The sequence below is a fragment of the Balaenoptera musculus genome, chromosome 10 (genome assembly GCF_009873245.2).
Source record: "Balaenoptera musculus isolate JJ_BM4_2016_0621 chromosome 10, mBalMus1.pri.v3, whole genome shotgun sequence".
Classification (NCBI taxonomy): Eukaryota; Metazoa; Chordata; class Mammalia; order Artiodactyla; family Balaenopteridae; genus Balaenoptera; species Balaenoptera musculus.
In genome coordinates this window covers 47,042,597-47,067,599 of record NC_045794.1, presented here as the reverse complement: position 1 = coordinate 47,067,599, position 25,003 = coordinate 47,042,597, and the positions used below count along the sequence as shown (strand labels likewise).

At 41.8% G+C, this 25,003-nt stretch overlaps 1 protein-coding gene across 6 annotated transcripts in view; it reads left to right on the top strand.

Annotated features, from left to right (window-relative positions):
• Positions 1 to 25,003, top strand: part of LRIG3 (leucine rich repeats and immunoglobulin like domains 3) — a 47,310-nt gene that overhangs the window by 8,489 nt on the left and 13,818 nt on the right. For 4 of the 6 annotated variants that reach the window (XM_036867053.1, XM_036867051.1, XM_036867054.1 and 1 more), the window contains exons 4-10: positions 18,846 to 18,977; positions 19,530 to 19,673; positions 20,708 to 20,851; positions 21,162 to 21,305; positions 21,718 to 21,861; positions 22,810 to 22,890; positions 23,882 to 23,953. In XM_036867053.1, the coding sequence (XP_036722948.1) occupies positions 18,846 to 18,977; positions 19,530 to 19,673; positions 20,708 to 20,851; positions 21,162 to 21,305; positions 21,718 to 21,861; positions 22,810 to 22,890; positions 23,882 to 23,953 (861 nt within the window). Of the gene's footprint in view, positions 1 to 191; positions 306 to 18,845; positions 18,978 to 19,529; positions 19,674 to 20,707; positions 20,852 to 21,161; positions 21,306 to 21,717; positions 21,862 to 22,809; positions 22,891 to 23,881; positions 23,954 to 25,003 lie in introns of all 6 variants that reach the window. The other 2 variants (XM_036867055.1, XM_036867056.1) reach the window with 2 other exon arrangements.

Sequence of the window (25,003 nt, the reverse complement as noted above, 5' to 3'; positions counted from 1 at the left end):
CTGTTAATTTCTGTCTTGTGTAGGGTAGACTGTTTTTGTTTATATAGAAGCACTTGAAAATAACCAGAGCCAAAAGTCAGTACTTAAATGCATTTCTGAAATTTCAAAAACAAAAAATTGTTAAACCACATAATATGGCTCAGATTAGAAATTTGCTGTAGCACCACAATTAAATCCCATATCTTTCCAAGTAGTTCCCGAGACTATCTGACTTCTGTCAAGATTTTTTTTTTGTACCGTTGCTGCACTGTGCGGTGAGGGCCCCTGCCAGCTGGATGGCCTGGATGCAGGGAAGACTGTACCTGGTAAGACCCTCCTCTTCTCTCAGCTGCAGGAGCCAACAACTAATATTAGGTCAGTTGTCACCCATGGCCAGAGGTGAATTCACTTAGGGACCAGTTCTGATAATGTCAGGGAAGCCTGGTAAAATGCCAGCATCTTGGAATGAAGGTTGGATGAGCATTCAACTTCCCCATTAACAAAGCTCATCTCTGACCATGGGAACTTTCAGGAGGTAAAAGACCTGAATAGATTTGCTTTCCTTTGAATCCCACACAGCAGTAGCTCAGAAGTCAACTGGCACGCTCTGGGCAAAACATGGTTTGTGCTTTGTGTTTATTTTTCTTAATTTCCTAGCCACACATGGCAGGATGGTATATTTTAAGGGAAGAAGTGGAATAATTTTTGGAATGAACATGTCTTATACTAAAACTGTTGACCTGGCATAAGCGAGTTGATTTTACCAGATGTGATAGTTCTGGCTTCTTGCATGTTGCACGAGCTGCCCAACATTGGACATTTTTGAAACCTGTGACCTGAGTTAGGACAGGTTTGAATCCATAAGTTATGTAACGTTACTGTTGAACAAGAGGCCTTACTGGTCATAAAATAGAGCTAGTTGGGTCTTGTCTTGACACTGATCGTTTATATGGTATCGTCCAACATGCAGGTGCTTTGCCTGGTATCTTAGATTTGAAAAGGTTTACATGAAGGAATGTCAAAGGGATACCTAGATTACTGGTTAAAATGTAGATTTCCTGACCCCATCCCTAGAGATTCTGAATTAACGTGTTTGGGTGGGGCCCAAGTAAATCCATTTTAACACATCTACTTGAGATTCTGATCAGACATTACATACATATTTCTGAATTACTGAAGAGGCCAATTTGTCATAACCAGATAAGCCTTTTCTCATTATTATCTCGAAGGTAGAGCATTTCTCCCAAGTCCATCCTTTTCTTCATAACCTGTCATTTTTTCAGAGAAGACAGTGTCATCCTTCTAGAGAGGTTATTACAAATATTGATCACTTTTGCCGGTGGGACCCCAACAGGTATGCTCCACCGCCATTGAAGAGATTTAAAGCAGAGTGAGGTGATTAGTTTTGCTATTGGAAAATGTCATTCTGGCTTTAGTGTGGAGAATGGCCTGGCAGTGGCAGGAGGGGGCTTAGAGGGGCCAGATAATGAGGAAGCCACCACAGTAGACCTGACGCGATGGTGGCCCTGTTGTCCCACAGTGCAGCTTCCGTCGAGTCAGTAGAACAGTGATTAAAAGCAAAGCTCGAGTTGGATGGCTTGCCGTTAATAGCTGGCTCTTCTCTTTGGTAGTTTGTGCCCTTGGGCAAGGTACAGTCTGTCTGTGCTTCCTACTGTGTAAAATGAGAATAATAATAGCACACACCTCATCAGGTTGTTGCGAGGATTGGGAGAGAGAATATAGTGAAACCTGCCTGGCATAGGCTGAGTGGTCAGTGGACATGAGCCACAGGCATGGGGATGACGGTCATTCACTCAAGGAAAATTTGTCAAAGAAACAAACAGTGCCAGGTTCTGTTTAGAGTGCTGGGGACACCACAATGAACAAAGCAGACAAAAAACTCCCTCTTATTGTGAAGCTTCTATCCGTGTGAGGGGCGAGAGAAAAATAAGTAAACAAACTTTAAAAGAAAAGATAACTTCAGTTCTTGATAATGGCTGTGAAGGAAAAGAAAGGAGGGCGAAGGGATGGAGAGCTCGGTCGGCTGCCCTTTAGGATGGTCAGGAAGGCTGCTTTTTGAAGACTTAACAAATCCTGCTATGTGTTTGGTGCTATTCTAAGGCCAAAGTTCAACAATGAACAAAACAGACAGAAATCCCTGCCTTCGTGGGGCTGCCCTTCTCATGGAAGGAAAAAGACGGAGAGTAAAATAAATAAGAGATGGGACTTCTCCAGTGGTCCAGTGGTTAAAAATCTGCCTTCCAATGCAGGGGACGCAGGTTTGATTCCTGGTCGGAGAACTAAGATCCCACATGCCGCGGGGCAGGTAAGCCCGTGCGCCTCAACTGTAGAGCCCACGTGCCGCCAACTACAGAGCCCACGCACTCTGGAGCCCGTGCGCCACAACTAGAGAGCCCACACACCACAACTAGAGAGAAGCCTGCGCGCTGCAATGAAGATCCCGCGTGCCGCAACTAAAGACCTGACACAGCCCAAAAACAAAAAAGAGAGAGATGTGATCAGAAGGAGCTAAGTGCTAGGGAGAGAGGAGGTATAGGAGTATGTGTGGTGGAAGAGGGGGAGCAGTTTACAGTTTTAAATGGGGCTGAGGGGAGGGGCTCACTGGGAATGTGGCACTTGAATTAGGGCCTGCAGGTGAGGGAGGGAGTCATGAGGAGCATCCTGGGGGTGGGGCTCATCTCCGTAAGCCTCCCCTGCCCTGTCCAGGCCCATCTTGCCTTGTATGTCCAACTGTTACATGGCCATGAGATGATTTTGTTCATATTTTTCTCCCCTACTATGAGGCCTCTGGGGCTGACTCTTGTTTTCCCTAGTACTTAATGTAGGTTATATGGCATACAATCGGTGCTTAATTAGTATATGAATTGAATTAAGGAATATTTATGGAACAACCACATGCATTTATCATTATTCAGACAGATCTCCTCCTAGAGACTTAGTCTATAGAAGAGGCTGAAAATTTACAGTGGAGAAAATGCCTACCTATGTCTTAACCTGTGTTCAGCTGTGCATGCTTGGCAATAAACAAAATAAAAAATTATAGCAACAGCAATACTAATAATTAAAAGAAAGAAAGGAAGAACACAAGAGAAGTAATTTAAGTGGCAAAAGGATTTAGCTCACCATTCTACCCAGCGAGCACATGCCCTGGAGTGTGTGTGAAATGAAAGTATGCAGGAAATAAAAGCCCCCTTTCCCATTTGCCTTTTGAAGTTTGTATATCTCAGACAACCGAGGATGACTTTGGTCTTCAGAGATAGATATATTTCCTAGCCCCTGTGCCCGATGTTCATGGGAACTACTGCATCAGGTCCTGAACTAAAAATTCAAAATACAAAACAACAACAACAACAAAACACGAAATTGACCTGTCCTAACACCAAAGGAAAAACTGGCCCTACAGGAATCATTGAGAGAGAGAAAGAGAACACATGTGTGCATAAAAAACCTTTGCTGGTGTTGTAAGGGTTTTTCAAGGGTGTATCAATGATAGATGATCTTCCCCCCTCCACGGGCTTTAGACCCTGATTCTGCCTGAGATGTAGCACCATCACATCATGGGAGATGCTTTGGGGATGCAGGAAGGTATGAGAGTCCTGCCTTCCATCAGAGGTCTGATCTGATTTATATGCTACGGAGAACAATCCTGGGTAGTAGGGAGTATTAGCAATTGCTGGAGCGTGAACAGTAGTCATTGTAGAATTTGGAGAAGGGTGGTGACCTTTCTTTCTTCAGTTTTGAAACTCCTACATGCGCAGTACCTGTGGTTCTCCCATGGCATTTGTCATACCTCTCACTCCAGGGTTGGACTCGTGTCTTACTGAGCTCTCTGTCGCCTCAGGAGCCCAATCCAGTCTCTGGCACATAAGAGGTTCTCATTAAGTATCTGAGCAGATGAGAGATCTCGGGCCCTTGTGCGGAAGTAGAGAGACCTGAGCTGGAAATGGGGCCCCCAGATTTTTGTTTTGTTTCACGCTAATGACCTGTCTGACCTCAGGCAGAGCTAATGAACTCTGCTTTGTTTATCTGTGGGAACAGTGTAAGATGTCTGCCCGTCTATCTCATATGGTCCCGGTGAAGGATCAAATGGCATATTGTACATGAAAGGGCTCCGGATGGCGTGAGCGACCACAGCTGCTGCTGATACAGTTGCAGTGGGCTGGGGGGAGGCACAGAGACTTGGGGGGGGGGGGGGCACAGTGGATTCTCGAACAGGAGGGTCACAGGAGGAGGGCAGGATTTAGAAACATTATCCTGGTGGCAGTAGATGAGGGAGGAAGGAAGAACTTGGCATTTGGGGTGAGTTTTCAGGAGAACTTTTGCTCTCTTCAAATAGTTCCAAAAAAATCAGTGAGCACTCAACTATAATTAATAAATGAACACCGTTTCTAGCCTGAGGGTTTATATAACTATAAGGTGGATTTGGAGCTGTTTAAAGTGCCCCCAAAACACCACCTACTATGTGCTGAGTGCTGGAGAATGAAGAAAAGTAGCACTTGGCCTCTGCCTTCCAGGGGCTTTGAATAAATATAATGGGCAGACAGACAATAAAGAATAAAGAGATACTCCAAGGAGGAGATGCCCTGGATAACAGAGGGAAGCAGAGGAGGGCTGTCCTTTCAATGTGTGTAGAGTGAGAGGGTGAGTGAGGTCTAGACTGGGAAGGGGATTTGGTTACACTGACAGGGATCAGCTTAGGTGTTTTACAGGTTTTGGGGGAGGAATTGACTTTTTTTTAAGCAGAGGAATGAAATAACTACATTTCAATTAAGCACCAAATCTGCTTCTCTCCTTTTTCTCAAGTAGTCATTAAACAGTGCTCATATTCAAAGTCAAGTGCCATAGACCACTCAGTAATGTGACTTTGATAATTAACAGTTATGACTTGCCAAATACCTGTTATCCATCCACCTTTAGAACCGTTCTGTGCTCTGAGCCTTGCTGTATGTTAGGGCCACACCTCCTTTTCCCACAAAAGGAAATTGGCCATGGCGTGGGAGTCATGTGAGCGTGGGCTCCTGGATGCTGAAAGGAGTAGAGTCGAACTAATGACTGGAAGTCAGATCTGCAGTGTTCTGTTATCTGTGTGCTGAACCCGGCACCATGTCAAGTGGGAATTCCATCCAGAAGCATGCGTTCTCATTACAGTCCCCAAATCAGGCTAATGAAAAATCAGTTTGGGAGACTTAAGAGGCTATTGCCTGGTTGCTTGGCACAGAATGTATTTAAATGATTCACCAAATTCTGCTTATAACTTTTAAAATGCATTGTTATTTTAATAGCTCACAGCTCAGAAATAAAGCTGCATGTGGGAAAGGCAAGCATTTTTATATGTTCTCAAGTGATGGTAGAGCTAAGTAATTTTATAACCATGAGGTAAAGCTGAAAGGTAAAAACAGAGTTTTTTTTTTTAAACCAAAGCCTATATAAATCAGTATTTGAAAAGCAGTCACCAGTTTATCATGGAAATTAAGGAAATTAGGGAGACGCTTCACTCAAAATGAGAACTTAAGTTTCTGGGGAATCAGGGTTCTGATGAAGTGGACACAAACGGTATCCCATCTTTACCCACATGTGGGTGTAGACGAGCCCAAGGAATCTGACCACCTTAACTGAAAAATTCATCCCCAACTGTGTGCTCTACAGATGAGGATAAATGGACTAGTGTCTTCATATGTGAAGGACATTGCATTTGAGGGTCACCACCTTCACCAGTACAAGCAAGCCAGACATTACTGTGTTTAATAGCAGTAAGCTCATGAAGCCCAAGTCTTACAGAGCAAACACATAAACACCTTAGTATGATAAGTTGCAATCTTTTCTTGGATTTTAAAATGTTTATATGTGATTTGCACATAAGAGAGCTTACTGTACACAGAGCCGTATGTGTAATACTCTCTAAGTTTACCTTCACATTTAATCATAAACTGGTCCCCAAAATACACATTTGCTAGGTGTTTGAATTCTCAAGTTACAGTGGCTGTATTTGAAACGTAAATTTGTGATCGTGTCATGGCTCTTTAAACCCTTCAGGAATTTCCCATTGCTCTTAGATCAGGAGCAAAAATCCTTCTCAAGATAGACAATTCTCTGCGTGACCCGAGTCCTCCTTTCCTGTTAGCCTTCTCTAGAATCATTCCTCATTTCTAGGAATGTGCCAGCTTGTTCCTGCCTCCAGTCCCTTTGCCTGGAGTACTCACCCTCCCCCCAGCTTTTGCTAAGTCAGACTTACACATTTTCATATTTCCTTTATTTACAATGTCTATGTTGTTATCATAAATGCAATCTCATTTTCAGTTGTATATTTGTGATTCTTTAATGTCCACTTCCACCACCAGAATGAAACTTTATAAAAGCTGAGATCATGTCTGTTTTTGTCCCCGTTGTAACCCTGTCATGTAACTCAGCGCCTGGCATATGGTGGCCACTCAGTCCATGTTCGCTAAATGAATGACTGAGTCAGTTTCCCAGTCCAAATTAATACATGGTTAATTGCAGAAGAGACTAGTCAGTTAACCTTTTTGTTCCTGCCTCTCTGTACACACTTAAAATTGTTTTCATTAACAAAACTTTGTTCCAAGGTGGCAACATTCTTAGATTTGACTTGGTGACCCATTGGGCACCTTTCTTCAATGATGGCTCTTGGAGCCCATAAAATTGACCCACAGTCCCTCGAACTTGACCTTCCAGTATAACTTGCCACAAGAAGTCCTGTATTACCAGTGTTTATCCTGAACCTACAGCATTTTCTCATCCTTTCCCTCAACTTCACGTTAGCCTTTTGTTGGCTGCTTTGAAGTATCAAATACAGCTCCTGCCAGAGACTTCTCTCTGCTTGTGAGGCTTGTGCTTCCAAGACAGACAAAACAATAATGTTACAGCAGTTGCTTTTCATGACTGGGAGGCAAGATTCAACATGTGTCTCTGTCCTGGCCTAGGTACTTTTCCTCCTTCTCTCCCTTCTTTTACTGTCTGTGCTGTCCTCCATAGCCTAGAGGTATGGGCTCTAGTTGTTGGTTAGAGAGAACAGAACAATGAAACAGGGCTCTAACCAACACCTCCCCTTTTCTGTCTGGCTGCAAGTTGCTTAAGTACTAAATTCAAAACATGAAAGAAAAGACAGTTATAAATATTAGCACCTCCTTTCTAGCACTTAAAGTCACCTTCCTGGCTGTCTCCCTTCCTCTCCAGAAAGCTTCAGCTGCTGGATAGAGCAGTCTCTAGAGTGAGGCTGAAGGCAGCATGAAATATTAAGGTAATATTCACTGCACGTACCATTCAGCACAGGATAAACATGGTATACATTCTTGGACTGTCAGTTTTACAATGCACAAACCATTTTAAATTTTTTATAACAAAACGAACATACGGAGTTAGAATCAAAACAAGCATAATTTTTTTTGAAAAAAATAAGATGCTTTTGTACTTCGTCACCAATGGCCATGTCATCCTGCGTAAGATATTGGCCTGGGAATAGAGGGCAGTACTCTTTAAAGATGAATGCATGTTTACAGAATCAGGACTCTCATCAGTTCATCGTATAAATCCCTCTTTTCTCTTATTCTCCTCCTCCTGTCAGTCTTGCTTTCACTTCCTCACCTCTATCCTCATACAAGTATCAACAAAAGGGTGAAGGGAATTCGAAATGGTTTACTATATTATATAACTGGTCAGAACCCATGTCTTGTTAGTTTTGAGTGTCTGCATGCAATCCTTGTAACTTTGAATTGGAAGAGATGTTTCTCACTGAAGGGAGGTTATGCAACCTCCCCTTGAGCCCTTCCGGGGACAAAAGCTCACTCCTGGGTGAGGTGCTGTTCCATTTGGAATAGTTCTGATTGCTGGGACTCTTTATTTGTTAAGCTGGGCTCTGCCTTTCTGCAGTTTCTGCCTATCGTCCTAGGTCTGTGCACCGGGGAGAACAACTTCAGTCTATTTTCCGCATCATAACATAATACTGACAAGTCTTAACCTGTAAGGTCTTCTTAAAGCTTTCTCTTCTCCTGGCTCAAGTTCCAGTTCCCATTTTCTGTACGATGTGGGGTCTAGACCAGTGCGGTCCAGTAGTGCTTTCTGCGATAATGGAAATGTGTGCAGTCCACGGAGGTAGCCGCTGGACACATGGGGATTGAACACGTGAAATGTGGCTGGTGTGATGGAGGAATTAAGTTTTAAATTTCGTTTAAATTTAAAGAGCCACATGTGGCCGGTGGCTATTATGCTGGACAGTGCAGGTCTAGACTCTGAAAGTCCTCCTGTCACCCTCGTCCTTTAGCATGACACTAAACTCCAGTGCCCAGAGCAAGATATTGAGATGTGGTCTAATGCAGAATATGGTGGACTGTGTCTCTTGACCAGAATATGGGATGTTAATGAAGCATAACATTATATTAGCTTTTTAAGGACCATGTTGTATTATGGGCACATACCAAGTTGCGGTCAGCTGAAACCCCCAAGTCTATTGTCATTCTTGCACGAATTGCTTCCAAATAGGCCTTTTTAAATGATTGATTAAAAATTAAAAACACTGCCTTTCCCCAGCTTAATTTCTCTAGTTGCTTCTAGACCATCACTTTAGTATATTGAGAGGTTTGGGATCATATCATCTAACGGATGAGTTGCACTTGATTATTCACATCTCTATTCATATTCATACAAACGTTGACAGCACAAGGCCACAGGCAGCCTCAGTAGCAGGCCACTTAGCATCTTCCCTAAAGGTCCATGCCAGTCTCTGAATAAAGACTAGGGATGCAGACTCACTCGTCTATGTGATCATCACCACCGCATGTTCTGTGTCTTATTCACAAGGACAAGTTAAGTACTTGGTGAGATCAGGACATTCTGTGTTCGTGATGTTCCTAGTCCATTGGTCTGTGGACCACGTCAGAAAAATAAAATGACATTAATTTAGCCTGATGTGTTCATACAGGATTCATCCCCTGTATGAGAACTGTTTATTAATTTGAGGTTCAGAATAATGATGCCATGTTTTCTGGTTCATAGTGTCATCTTAAGGTAAAATTTACATAGGCTAATTTTTTGTTAGACTATCTAAGTTGAATGATGTTTCCATTTAAAAAATTACAATAACTTTTGTGAGGGAAGGTTTTTAGAGAAAGACTGGTCTTATTCACTGATCAGATTCCCATTAAAGACGTCCTATCAGGCATGGTGGACTGAGCACATTTGTTTCACTCTGCTCCATCCTAGAACCCCCTTAAAATGAAAATAAAGGACTAAAGTGCACACCGACAGGAACAAAGAGAAAACAGGAGAGGAGACAGTCCGAATGAAAGATTTCATTAAAATCTTTCAAGCAAGCACGCAAGTTGTAAATGATTTAGAGAGAGTGGAGTGAATCCCAAAAGAAGCAAACGCTTTTTTGCTGCAGAAGCTCAGGATGCTTCAGGAATTCAAAGTCGGTAAAGATAGGGATGCAGAGTAGGACTGAAAATGGGGGATTGGTGAAAACTCTTTTATAAGAAGCAGACCTCCAGGTTCCCCCTCCAAAACTTAAGGCCCAGTGACCGACCCTCCCTTGATGGAGGCAGAAAACTAGAAGTTTACTCTCTAGAGAGTTGAAACGAAGTCTCTGGAATTTGGGGCACAGGCCCAGCTGGGCAAGGGATGGGGATTGAGGGCAGCATCTTCTGCAGTCAGGGAAATTAAGTCTGATCTGAATAGGAGGGTGACAGTTCTCCCCTCAGCTTATGTTCCTGTTCACCTTCCCAGACACTAGCAGTCAAGCTTATCCCCACCAGCCTGGAGGTTGGAGGATCTGAGCGATCAGACAGGTGCCTGTGGATCCATCGTGAAACAGACCACCTGTGGTGAGACTCACCAGTCAGCAAGTCCTTACCTCACAGCCCTCAGCAAGCTTTCCGGGACTGCTTTTTACTAAATATGAGTGGATAGCCAGTGATCACTGTCTCTTGAAAGGGTTTGTAAGAATAAAGTCAGAGTCTGAAATACATAGGAAGAGGAAACCAGAGACAATGGAAGGAGAAGGGAACTTCAAAACAACTTAATATCTCCAGAGAGAAGAGAGATGTTATATCCACAAAATAAGAAAAGAGTAGTAAATAATAATAATAAAAAGGAATATTTCAGAAAATAAGAAAGGGACTCTTAAAAGTTAAAAATATAATAACAGGGACTTCCCTGGTGGCGCAGTGGTTGAGAGTCTGCCTGCCAATGCAGGGTACACGGGTTCGAGCCCTGGTCTGGGAAGATCCCGCATGCCGCGGAGCAGCTAGGCCCGTGGGCCACAATTACTGAGCCTGCGCGTCTGGAGCCTGTGCTCCGCAACAAGAGAGGCCGCGACAGTGAGAGGCCCGCGCACCACGATGAAGAGTGGCCCCCGCTCGCCGCAACTGGAGAAAGCCCTTGCACAGAGGCGGGGACCCAACACAGCCAAAAATAAATTTAAAAAAAAAAAAAAATAATAATAATAAAAAGGAATATTTCAGAAAATAAGAAAGGGACTCTTAAAAGTTAAAAATATAATAACAGGGACTTCCCTGGTGGCGCAGTGGTTAAGAATCTGCCTGACGGTGCAGGGGACACAGGTTCGAGCCCTGGTCCAGGAAGATCCCACATGCCGTGGAGCAGCTAAGCCCGTGCGCCACAACTACTGAGCCCACGTGCCACAACTACTGAGCCCGCAGCCTAGAGCCCGTGCTTCACAACGAGAGAAGCGACTGCAATGAGAAGCCCGCGCACCACAACAAAGAGTAGCCCAGCCCCTGCTCGCTGCAACTAGAGAAAAGCCCGCGCGCAGCAACGAAGACCCAATGCAGCCACAACAACCACAACAACAAAATATATATATATATATATATATATATATATAAAATAATAACAGACACTTTAAAAAGGTAATAGAAGTGTTGGAAGACAGTTGAAAAACTCAGAAAGAAGAACCAAAAGATAAAAAGATGGAAAACTGGAGAAGAAAAAATAAGAAAATTAGAGGATCAACTTGGAAATCTAATTGGAATTCCATGAAGAGACATCTATGGAAATAGAAAAGAGGAAATTATCAAAGAGGCAAAAAAATTTCCCAGAGCCACAGAACACACATTTCTAGGTTGAAAGACCCTACTGAGTGCCAGCAAATGGGAAAAAAAAAAAAAAAAAAAAAGACCTACACCAAGGGACATTACTGTGCTCTTTTAGAACATCGGGGTTAAAGAGAAGCTCTGAGAGGAGGAAAAATAAAATACACAGCAGGTCACCTGTAAGGATAAATAGTGGTTCTCCCCAGTGTGAGCCTCACCGCATCAGCATCACCTGGGAACTTGGTAGAAATGCAGATTCTCAGGTCGCACCCAGGCCTACTGAAATGGAAACCCTGAGTGTGGGGCTCAGCAATCTGTGCTCCAAGAAGCCCCCCACCCCCAGTTCTGATGCCTGTTGCAATTTAAGAAACACTGGAGTTGAGAAGCAGAATGGCCGCTGGCTCCTCAAACTTGCATCCTTGAGTGTTGTGATAGGGTAAAACAGTCTTCAAAACCCTAAGGAACATGGTTTCTAATCTCAACTCGGTACACGCCCAACTGTCAATCCCATAAAGACATTTCCAAGTATGAAAAAAAAAAAAGTACCTCTACAGATGGTTTCTTAGAAAGCTCATGGAGGATATGCCCCAGGAAAATGAGGGAGTAAACCTAGGAAGACTGGGCAGCCAGGCAGTGGGACTCCCCTAGGAAAGAAATCCCCCAAAAGTGAGGCCAGGATCTGTAAGAGGCTGCAGTTTTATATGATGATTATGTGAAGCCTCTGTAGCAAATCTGGTCATTTACTGAATTGTCATCCAAATCCACAACCCTTTAGAGCTGGAAGAGGACATTTCCTTCCATTTCCTCCCATTGACAGTGAGAAAATCAAGGTTTACAAAGTATGGTAGAACAAGACACACAACTGGGAACAGAATCAAAATCTACTTGCTGGGGAGCTGTGATATGAACTGCTGCTTCAAAGAGATCCTACTTTTGACAGGTAGATTGATGCATGGAATCCCAGTTTTATGTTTACTTTTTCTGGCTGGCAGCTGTGGTGGTCATACCACTTTCTGATGGTTGTATGCATCTTGAACCACCGTGGAGGTACATCCTTACGGGCCAATCTAAAGCTTGATCTAGAGTTTCAAGACTAATTAAGACTATTTGGTCACTTCAGCATCTTGAATCCATTCATTTAATCCTGAGTTTGGGGAACCAAATATGAATCAGAGATTTTCTTCAATCACAAGTAAATCACAAACTTGTGGGGAGACTCAAACTCACAGCTTAACCATAGCAGTGGTTTGACCTGTGAAAATGGCTGTGGAAGACCCTGCCTCCAAAGAGAGGTAGGGAAAATTTTTTTAATTTTACTAAATAAAAGTAGAGTTAATTTTTATTGTATATAATTCAGTTATTTCAGATTAAAATAATTGTTCAGTAAATGTCTTGTTTAGGATCCTGTTGTCTTCTAGGACCTGCCCTTAAATTTCTGTTTACATAAAAGGACTAAATAGAATTTCTATTTGGGGATCAAAAAAGGTTGTTTTTTATGTGGTGTAAATGAGTTTCCTACTTCTATTTCTTTTTTCAAGCTTACATGTATTATAATTGGCACATAACTAGGGCTCTGATTATTGAAGGATCTCTGTATTTTAAAACATTGTGGGCAACTTTATCATGTTCACAATCCAAAAGATAATTATATTTTATGTTGACCTGACTTTTAGCTGAAAGAACGGATTCTTTGCTCCTTACCGTGGCTCCTTTGCTGCTTAATATCACTGCTTCTTCATCAAGAATCTTTCTCCTTGCAGAAGCTTCCTCAGTTGGCTTTATCCTTTGATGCCACAGGACCAGTGGACCGGTCTAAACATGTGTTCTTTTAATGAAACTTCTTAATTATCTTTTTAGAAAAAAAAAAGATGAGCAGAGACAGTTTATTTTTATCTGCATGGGAGAGGTTCTTTGCTTGCTAAGTCTCTCTGCTAAAAGAAGCCTAATCTTATGGGGTGTTAGTTATTCCAGCCAAGGTAGTTTTCAAGGAAGCTTTTTTTTTGGTGGGGAAGGGGGGTAGGGAGGGGAGACGAGTTATTGTTGGAAATATAAGTGATCTTTAATGTGTTTGCAAAATGTCGTGTTTTCTTTAACAACTTGTAATACCTTTATAAATGGTGTTAAACCAGTTGCTTACAATTTATATATAGAAATCAGTATTTCCTTGGGGCCAGGCCAACTGTCCCAGCCAGTACCGTTAATGTGCTTGCTCTTTGGTTGTACAGAGTGAGCACGGATTCAGCAATTTGTTGGCTGCAGTAACTGAATTGGATTTCAGGGATGTGGTCAGAGTAATGCATTCTAACAAAGGGGGGCATTGCAACATGTTAAAAAAATGGTTTCAGATTAAATTTCACTGCACATACCCTCTCTAAAAGGAAAATGCCACACGTGCATACCTTCTCTAAATAGCCAAGTTTGCACCTCTTTACACATCAAGCTGCAAAGCCTTCAGCTGCCTTTATGTTGTGCAGTAGGTAGGAGACACCTGAAACTATTGACAGAGATTTCTTATTCACCAAGAAGCTACACTTTAATTGGTTTCAGGAATTCCAGTGTGAAAAAACCTGATATTCCGGTTCCTCACAAAGAATATTCCACTCTGGGACTCTCTTCTCCGACTCCAGAAATAAACTCATACCATTTATATCCACTTAGGTGTGCATGAAGTTCTTTTGAGACTCTCATGCTTTCTGGAGATCACAGTGAGTCAAAAAGAACCAATCATCATCGTACCAAGTGGTCAGTAACCTCATAGATTATATTTTACTGTTATTAATCTAGTTCGGGTTTACATTTATTACAAGTGTTCCGAGTATCAGAACAAATGCACACATTTCTTATATATAAGAATAACACATTTGTCCATGTTCCTGGTGATTACAGACATGAAAATGCCAGAACTGGGCTATTCTGGTCAGTAGCTTCTCACACCTGAGCAAGAGAGGACCCTACTCTGCTTTCGAAGGGGACCTGCTGCTTTAGAGGGCCTCTCGTATAAGCGGACAGATCACAGGGGTAGTGAGTAGTGTGGATGGGAACTCCAGTAGTGCTGAACTGGGTCCCAGTGTCCAGAGGCTGCAGAGCTGGAAACCTGAGCCTGTATGTCAGGGGAGGGGGAAAGCACGGCCTGTGCCCTGGAAACCAGAGGAAGAACGGTGCTTCACCCCCAAAACAGGTGTCCAGGCAGACCGTTGCCATTATCCCTCCATCCCTCCTCGGTCCTCTGTCCTTCCTCTTGCCTGTGCCCCACCCAGTCTTTCTCCCCACTGCTGCCAGAGCAGTCTTTCCAAAATGCACATCGAATATTGTCACCCCACCGTTCGAAATCCTCTGTCCTCCTTCCTCTACTTGATCTTGAGACAAAGGCTAAATGCCCAACATGGTTGACAGGGTCCCACTTGACCTACTCTCTTCTCCTCCTAGCACCTCACTCCTCAACTTCCTTTTTCTCCAGTGTCCACTGATTTCCTCAAGGGAAAGAAGCCTTGCCTTGCTCTCACTTGCTTCTGCTTGGAACTCTAGCCTTCTCCTTGCCACGGGAAGTTTGGCTGACGCCCACACCCCTCCCATCACTTTTTAGGAGACTGTCCTTTGTTCTTCCACTTATCCCTCTGGTGGCCACTCCCTTTTGCCTGCCTATTCTCCCCCACTAGAATTTCAGTGCTGTGAGGTCAGGGACCATATCCATCTTGTTCGTTGTCAGATCTTCAGGACTCTCAGAGCAAATATCATCATGTAAATATCATAAGTCGGGTTTGCTTCTGCTTAAAGGTATTTGGCAAAGGCTGAAAGGTGAAATTAGCGACGAAGTGAAACCATTATGTTGGGCCTGAGAAGCCAAGGCTGACATACCTAGGCCTCCTGTTATTCCCATGGCATCTGAGAAGCCTGAGGGAACCATCTGCATTCCAGCTGACCAGGCCCCCAAGTCTGTGTTTGTCTGTAAGGGACTGGTTGACCTCAGCAATGATTTGACCATGGAACGCCTTGACCTCAGCAATGATTTGACCATGGAACGCCTTGTACTATCAACAAACATAGATGACCAAAATATTCGTGGTCCTTACGGTGGATTTGCACAAGGCTGAAACGCCCTCCTATGCTCAGAGTACAGATTTTTGAACAATGGAAAGATGACATTTCCACATTAACTTAAGTAATGGAAAAAGATAGCTTGTTTTGTTTTGTTTTGTTTTTTGTTGAAGGATTGCACATTTCCTGCCAAAAATATTAATTAACTGCAGTGCTTTAATATGTTCATCAAATTTGGCATTTATCCATAATTGGAGAAAAATTGAAGCCAGAGTTGAATTGAATCTTTGTCTCCTAGAAGTGGTTACTTGTAACCCACTGTATTATGAAGTATGTTTATTTTGAGGGTTTTAGGTGATAAAAAGATTTTTTAATCTAGTTTTTTAAGGTAGTTGTCTTTTTTTTTAAACCCTTCTTGTTTGACGTAAAGCAAGTTTTTTTTTCTTTTTTTTTTTAAACTTGTACATATTAGGTGGTTATTTGCCAGTTAGTCTGAGAGCTAATATGAAACTGGTATTTGGACTTAGTTCAGTTCCATTAGAACAGAGTTAAAATTTTGCGATACAGGGACCATTATCCTGGCAGTTGTAAGGGATTTTTGTGCTGGGAAGAAGTGCTGACAAAGACGCACTGTACAGGCTCCGTTTATAACTGAGCACTTTCACACTGCAATTTAGGAGGTGTGCAGCTCAGGAAATTGCTGGCTTTGGCTGGAGCATACTTTTAACTGCAAGGAAAATTTTATTCGTCACTCAAGTAATTGGCAGTTTTAATACCTTGTTCATAATTACCTTATAAACAAACGAATACACAAACCAAAGATTGTATGGCCTGTTATCTAACTTGTAGCCTTATTTGAGCAACGTGATAGACACCTGTGGGCCTCCCTCTCCCTCCCACCAGAAACCAGTTTGCTCCATTTATTGCGAAAACCTATGGCTGTTTCTTCTTGTTGTTAAATGTAAGCGTAGCTGTACTAGCTAGCCCCAGACAACCTGGGGACCAAAATCAGGTGCAGAATTTGATGGGCGGCAGTGGCTGCGGACCGGACGGAGAGGAAGGAGATGAGAGGAGGGTGCTTCAGGGTTACTCTGCTGTTTGTGGGGGTGGGGGGCTTCCTGGTAATGCAAACATTTGGGTTGTGTATTTAAGAGAACATTTTTGTCCCCTAAAGTGTGGTTTTCTTTAACCCACACACCCTGACCCTGAGGCCCTGTGGCTTGTCTCTTGGACTGAATCCATCTCCGGGATGTAGAAATTGACTAATTGTCTCACTTGCATTACCCTGTACCTCACAGCTAGATCAAGGGGTTTACACACTGACGAATCCAGATGTGGGAAATGGTCAGAATCAGAGGTCATGGCTGACTTGACTCTAAACAAAGTCTGTAAGACTTCATGGGAATCTGAGGGGTTTGATAGTTGTGACTTGTACATGGGACTGCTAACCACCCCCCGTTTTTTTAAACCTTACTATTATCACAGAGTTCAGCTGTTAGGGTATACATCACCCCTGCCTGTTACCTTGTATAGGATTACTTTAAAAATAGGGTTAGATTTTTGGATGACTTGGGTCAAAAAAGACGATTCCCTGACAGTCCTTAGAAGTAACATAGGGAAGATTTTTCACAATATTTTGAGAAGTTTTGTTAGTTCATTGTTATTTAAATAGATTTAAAATGTACAACCTGGTTTCTCCACTTACTGGGGAAAGCAGCACCTGGCATTTGCACACATTCAGGAAGCTGGTCTTCTACTCTGTTGGGTGCCAAACACATGCAAACTCTTGGTGACACTCTTTTCCTCCTGGGGTGCAAGCACAGACTGGGGGGAACCCAGTTTCCAGGGCATCCTTAGTGTTGGCATGATGATGGCTCAGTGAGCTGGTGTGGATTCCCACAGCAGTTTGGAACCGGTAGCTCAGCATTTTTGCAAGAGTGGGAAGTTGCGGGCCTTTCTGGAGGTGCATCTTCACCTCCAGAAAGTAAGAACTTAATTGCCAAAATTAAGTTGTTTGAATGTTTGAAACTGTGTTCTATGAAACAGCCTTCAGGGATTGCTTTGGGACCAATAGGGACTTACTCTGTGAGGTGGCCTGGGGGGAGTGCTTGGACTTGTTATGTTAAAAGCTCTAGTTTCCTAATTTAAACAGCAGAGAAATGTTATTATAACTAAATGGCATAATATATGAAAAATGCGTAGCATAGGGCTTGGCATCCAATGCCCTCAGCGTTACTAGATTCCATATACATTCCAAGACGGGGATAGATATATAGCCCTGCTTTAAAGGAGCTCACAGTATGGCAGAAAAGACCAACAGCATAAAAAGTGCTGTGTCACACACAGCAGAGGATTTTGTGAAAACACATAAGAGGTGCTCCTAACTCAGGAACCTTCTGTGATGGTGAGAGGCCTGAGAGTTACAGTAATGCAAAAAAACTTAATGAACTCAAAGCACTATACAAATGCAGTTATTGGTAAGAAAGATACACATATGAAATCTCTTTCTAAGTTTTCCCCTTAAGTGAGGGTTTACCTAAAAATGGCAGCATGTGACTTATATGACATACAGAGATCTACTTAGAGCCTTCGATTGTTTCATTGTTCCTTGAGCTGTAAAGCGAAGACCCTTCTTTGTAGGTGGACTCTGCCATCATCCCAGCCTTTCTCCCTTGACATGTCATTTTTCCCCTGCCTAATAATGGTCTAAAAAGTCCAAGCTACCTGGTCTAATATGACAATTAAGATGGCTTGCACATCAGTTTGGTTCCTGTTTTCTAGCAAGATTGTTGTTTAATGCTGAATCTCCCCCTTGGAAACTGTTGTATTGATGACCTTCTAAAAGCTTTGACTTGGCCTCTTTTTGTTTTATTTTGTTTATCTTTTTTCATTTGTGGTCTAGTATAGTGCTCGCCAGTAGAGCTTTCCACGATAGTGGGGATGTTCTGTGTGTTTACTGGCCCATTTGACAGATACCAGACACCTATTCAGGACCTGACATGTGGCTACTATGACTAAGGAACTGAACTTTAACATTTAATTTTAATTTAAATGTAAAGAGCCACATGTGGCTACAATATTGGACATCATGGTCTGGTGTTTAAGACAGTTAATGCCAAACTTTTAAAAAATCTAAGTGCTCCCAGAGATTATTTAGACTGGTGTGCTCTTATTTTTATAATATTCAAAGCCTTGGAGCATATCCACTGGTTTTGAAGACTATGGCCATGCATTGAAACTTGCTATTTCCAAAGAAAAAGAGATTTCTCTAGGATGGCTTTTAAAAAGCCCAATCTGATGAGTATTTTAAGTTCATTGGCACCTGTAGTGTGTGTGCTTTCCAAGAGAAGAATTAGAAATGCATTAGGACTCAAGAAGAAAGAATAGGGAACTAACACACCAGTGCCTGGAATGCCAACTTGGTGCTAGTCATTTCATATCCCATTTCATAAAATGATAAGGAAGAAAGACTGTTAACAAAATAACAGAAAGAAAAATCAGTTTAAGTGCATTGCATTTAGATAACCACAGCTGTTAAACACACCCAGATTTATATAGGAAAGCTTTTCATAATTCTAAAATTATGATTTACTATTTAATGCAACATTAAAGTGACTAAAGAGTTGCTTTTTAACGTGCTGTGTAGAACAGTTTTCTAAATTTCTGAAGAACAAGTTAGAAGATATTTTTCACCTTTCAGATTGTTGTACCATTAACCCTGTTATCTGTGCTATTCTTTAAATCCAGAGCTGGAAACAAGATTGTGGAAATATTACCTGAACATCTGAGACAGTTTCAATCCCTCGAAACTTTGGACCTGAGTGGCAATAATATTTCAGAGCTTAAAACTGCACTTCCACCCCTACAACTCAAATATCTGTAAGTCGTTTTTAACAGTTTTCACCTGTGATGAAAATATTGTGCTATATTAAAAAAGGAAACAACTTTAAGATAGGGACCAGAACTCTGACCATTTCTTACTGCTGATGGATCAAAAATGTAACTTTCTTATTGACTGGTAATTTTCTGTAAGCCCGAATAACCACAATCTTCATTTTATTCTTACACTATTGGATTACAAAAATTGAGACATCTTTTGACTGTTATAGAAAAAACAAGTGCTTCTGTAAAAAAATAATCAAAATTAAACCCCTGGTGTATTTCATTAATAAATGAATTTCACAAAAATTGGGTAAGGGTCTCTAACAAATGTTTGTTATCTTCCTATATTTTAGTCACTTTTTCCCCCAGAGATATGTGTGAATCACAGTCGATATTGGCCTGCAAGGGCCTAAAGAGTTAATTATTTTAAGTGCCCATTGTTACAAGTGATGGGTAGGTTCTCTGGAGAGTCTTTTATGTACAGAGAATACATGCACTTTAACTTCCCGAAGAACCAGAAAGAGAAGCTCATCTTCAGACTTTCAACAGGTATATCAACAGCAACCGAGTGACATCCATGGAACCTGGGTATTTTGACAGTTTGGCCAACACACTCCTGGTGTTGAAGCTGAACAGGAACCGGATCTCAGCTCTCCCGCCCAAGATGTTTAGACTGCCTCAACTGCAACACCTGTAAGTAAAATGTCCTCTTAGATTCTGTGTCCTCACCTCCTCTAAACCTTTGGCACCTACCCCCTAAAATCCACAATGTGGCAGAAGGAGTTTAGAAGCAAGGATGTAACCACCTTTCCTCTGAGAGCTGGAGTTGTAGAATCACTGAGTCAGAAAGAGCCTTAAAAGTCACCCGGTACAGGCTTCTGCCTGACGAGGCAGGTTGGATTGTTCCTGAAAGAGTGAGCAGTGTAATCATTGAACAACCTCCGTACAAAGGCATCATAATGGCACTGAAGACATCATGGTGACTCTGCACAGCTGTGGATCGTGAGAACAGTACCAATGACTGCAGGGCCCCTGATAGCTTAAGGAGCTGTGAAGCACTGTCTCATTAATAACGGTGGAATAATCTGTGAACAGGCTCCTACAGTATAGTGGTTTTCAGCTTTGGCTGCACATTACAGACACTTGGGGAGCTTTTAAAAATCCCAGTGCCCAGGCCACACCCTAGACCAATTACATTACAACCTCTGGGGGTAAGATCCAGGCTTCAGTAATTTTTTAAAACTCCCCAGGTGATTCCAGGGTGCAACCAAGGTTGAGAATGACTGCCTTAAAGAGGAAGCATTAAACACAGTACAAATCGTGACAGAGGAATCAACTTTTGTAAGCAGTTGAACAGGATAAACTTGACGGCCCTGCTCCTGAATAGACCTCGTGTTTTAATGTGATATTCAGTACTCCCATTCTGGATACTTTAAAGACCAATATTAATGTGTTTACTTCTATACTGAATGAACAACAGTTTGGAAATTGAAGTGCAGTCTGGTGTCAGTATTTGATTATCCCAAAAATACATCACATGTTTCAGAAGGAAATTTACTCACTGCTAGTAAATCAAAATTCTTCTCAATAAAAATGCTTAGAAATGTAAAACATTCTATGTAATTTAACACAGCCTGGTTTAACTATATTGCAGTAATGTCACATTTTATTACTGCTTCCAGAATTTGTCATATAAGCTAACTGTTTAACTATAACATCCAATGTAGTGAACTGAACCGAAACAAGATCAAAAACGTCGATGGGCTCACGTTCCAAGGGCTTGGTGCTCTGAAGTCTCTGAAAATGCAAAGAAATGGAGTGACAAAACTTATGGATGGAGCTTTCTGGGGGCTGAGCAACATGGAAATCTTGTAAGTGCGGGTGATCAATTCCTACTCAGGTGGTATGATCATGGAATGCTCAGTGAGCATTCAGCAGCGTTTATTTGAAATCCTATGTTAAAATCTCATCATTTACAATCTTATAATTTAATATTAAGTTTTGTTTCAGGTAATGTAACTGAGAATTTAATAAGCATAGTATTTTCTGCTGATGTCTTTGTATAACAAAGGCTACACATCTCATGACAATAGGAATATGTAATAGGTTGTAATATGTCCCCTTTGAAGAGTCTAGATAATGAACTTGGGATCCTGCTTTTGATTCTTATTGTAAATGTAGGCAGCTGGACCATAACAACCTAACAGAGATTACCAAAGGCTGGCTTTACGGCTTGCTGATGCTGCAGGAACTTCATCTCAGCCAAAATGCCATCAACAGGATCAGCCCTGATGCCTGGGAGTTCTGCCAGAAACTCAGTGAGCTGTGAGTTGCCTTTTATTCTCCTCAGGTTTGAGAGCAGGAGTCATGCCAGAGCATGAGCTTCTTACCACTGATCTGTGAAATTTTCATAACAAAGTTTCCAAGGTGACAGCTTTTTTTCACAGGCAACCTGGTCATAGTTTTGTGATAAGTTGAAGCCAGCTCTGCTGTTTCAATTCTGTGGCACATGGGCTAAAGCCATGGTGGTGATTCTCACGTAAAGAGAATTTTTTTGTAATTACTGGGATTAGAAATAATGTTTACCTGAGTATTATTAAGAAGGCAGAGTTTTAAAATAAGGGTAATTGTGGCAATATATATTACCTGTTTTTGTGTGTTTTTTTTAAACAAATCATTGCATTGAACTGGAAAATAAAAGCTATCGTTTGTTTTTTTGTTCCTTTTTTCTTTACAGGGACTTAACTTTCAATCACTTATCAAGGTTGGATGATTCAAGCTTCCTGGGCCTAAGCTTGCTAAATACACTGCACATTGGGAATAACAAAGTCAGCTACATTGCTGATTGTGCCTTCCGGGGGCTTTCCAGTTTAAAGACTTTGTAAGTTACACATTTTGCTCTTCCTCCATGAACCTAATTGGTTCCTAAATGTGCCCACTTTTCTCCAAGCAGATTTCCTTTGTTATGAAGGAAATGTGTACAACCTCAGAAGTAGTGTCTTAATCTTTCCCAGATCAGTTTGATTAAGATCGGTCCATTTCATCCATGTGTGCTTCTTAAAGGGATTAAAAAGGACAGTGGTCAGATTGGTTTGGTGATTGCAGTCAGCCTTCTCAGGATCTCCAGGAAGCTGGTCACTGCTCAAGAGGAAAACAATTTTAGATCCACTAATTTTTCTTCGTAAAAACGCAGATTAAAAATTACCCAGAGCAAAAAAGATATACAAAGGGCAGCAAAGGAAGACGCCTGTTTATCGGACCAGTTATATCCAGACTTGATCTCTGTTCCAAGAGAAAGAAGAGAGAGCTGGATTAAATGGCCTTTGAAAAATCTTTCAAATGTTAATTTTAACGTTGTGCAATGGGCTTTTGATTTTTGCACTGTCAGAAAGTTTTGCTGTGTTCACTGTTCGAAGCATTACATGACTGAAAGACATGCTGTGTGCTTTGGCGAGCTGCTGCTTGTGTGGTTGGAGCAGTGGTTTTAAAGTTTAATGTATTTTTCAGACTATTCAAGTCTTTGAGAATTTAGTCATCTTGATAGAGGAGTTAATAGGGCCGGAATCAACTCTCCTGATCTCGGACAAAAGTATAAAATGCTGCTGAGGGAGGAGGGCAGGAGGTAAGATCTGTGTTAGGGAGAGAAACAGTTTTCTGTTGTTTTGAAAGGGGCAGAGAGAGATGATATGGGGAGTTATGAGGAATTCTTCCAAATTACATGCCACCTGGGTGGTGATCTTAGCTTTCTAAGCATATCTCTAACAAGAATGCCTGTATCTTTTGTTAAGTACCTGGTACCACTTTTGGTAACTCTCCTTTTTTGAACCAGGGATCTGAAGAATAATGAAATTTCTTGGACCATTGAGGACATGAATGGTGCCTTCTCTGGGCTTGACAAACTGAGGCGGTTGTGAGTATGATGTGCTTCATAATTGGCGTTGCTTTTTGACCTAAACATTTTGGGTTTTGGGGGGGTTTTTTTGGCTACACCACGCAGCTTTCGGGATCTTAGTTCCCCAACCAGGGATTGAACCCCAGGGACACGCCGAGTCCTGACCACTGGACCGCCAGGGAACTCCCTAAACACTTTGTCTTAATTGAGCTCAGTTCCACACACAAGTTGACATCTTTAAAGAGTTTTAAAATAGGTGCTTAATCTGGTTGCTATTGATAAGATTTTCTTCCTTGGGTATAGTGGTTTTACTCAACACTTGGGTTAGTGCAGCTGACTTTAGTATCCAGATAAGAATTTTAAGTTGTTTTGAGTGCTTAGACCCTTGGGATTACTACTGTGTAAAGGTTAGTGCACTAAGTTCAGCATTTGCAAATGTGCAGTGTTGCACTCCCCTCACAGGAATGTTTAAGTGAAGTGATCCAGTGACCAATGATAACACTGCGGTGGGTTCCAAGCAATACAGGATAAAAACATGTTTCTATTTAGCCACAAAATGGCCTTGAAGATGGCTAAATTCTGTGTTTTAAGCAAGCGATCTTCAAATTGACTTCCATTTAGTCCTAAACTTCTGTGGGTGATGAAGGTATCCATGGGGTGGGGGGGTAAGGAGAAAGTCTCCAGTATTACCTGCTTTATTTATTAGTGTTCTGAGACATTTTACTTGGAATAAAGTTTCTACCTCTTTGAAAAATCACTGCTTTGACTTAACCATCAGAGTAACTTCTCAAATACCTATTTTTGCTGGGTTCCCTGTCGAACGCTTTGCAGCCACGCTGAACCATATTACTGAACTAGATGGCACAGGTACATTTTTTTAAGGATATCTTGTTTAATTGAAGAAAATAGAATATTCACAAATGATTTAAAAAGCAGTTCTTTTCAGGAGAGTTGCACTCCAAAATGGCTTTTATTAACTGTTCCATTATAATTTTTTTTTTTTTTTAAGAATACTCCAGGGAAACCGGATTCGATCCATTACCAAAAAAGCCTTCACTGGTTTGGATGCATTAGAACATCTGTGAGTAGCAGGAATTTAGTTACCCTAAAGGCAGTCTGAAATGGTTATCTACTTATATGTCATGAAAGATAACACAAACTAGTACATAATTTTGTTGGTATCCTCTCAGTACAATAAAATATACACATCTATCCGTCCTTTGTCTACCTACCTACCTACTTATCTGTCTGTATATCTATATGAAAGTATAAGTGTACAGGTGCATATTTCTTTTGCCTTTAAGGGCATTGCTCTGTATCACTTTTGGGTTTTCTTTTAGTTATTTCTCTCAAGCAGTGGTATATTTAATTTTTTTTAAAACTACCATTTATCACGCACCCACTGCATATCAGGCATTATGCTAGGTATTTATTTATATTTTCTCATTTAATACTCATGAGAAAACTATTTAATAGCTATTATCTTAATTTTTTTTTTTTAATTTATTTATTTATTTATTTATTTATTTATTTTTGGCTGTGTTGGGTCTTCGTTTCTGCACGAGGGCTTTCTCCAGTTGCGGCAAGCGGGGGCCACTCTTCATCGCGGTGCGCGGGCCTCTCACTGTCGCGGCCTCTCTTGTTGTGGAGCACAGGCTTCAGATGCGCAGGCTCAGCAGCTGTGGCTCACGGGCTTAGTTGCTCCGTGGCATGTGGGATCCTCCCAGACCAGGGCCCGAACCCGTGTCCCCTGCATTGGCAGGCAGACCCTCAACCACTGCGCCACCAGGGAAGCCCCTATTATCTTAATTTTTAAGTTAAGATGTGGTGGCTCTGAGGGTTCGTTGATTCCATCGGACAGTTAAGAAGACAACGCACATCTTAATGCTCAAGAAAGAAGATCCCGGTCCTGGAGAGTGACAGGAGAGTTTTAACACTACTTTGAGAATTTTGTTTATTACTACTGTTGTTTAATTATGAAGCATACAACCTGTTTTTCCTCCTTTATTCCTTTTCTCGCTCTCTTTTGCAACTAACCTGTAAGTTAGCAGCTGGCAGAAGCAGGGCTCAAACCAGGGCAGCCCCTGCTATCACAGCAGCTCTTGCCTTCACATCTTCTGCCCCCAGTAAC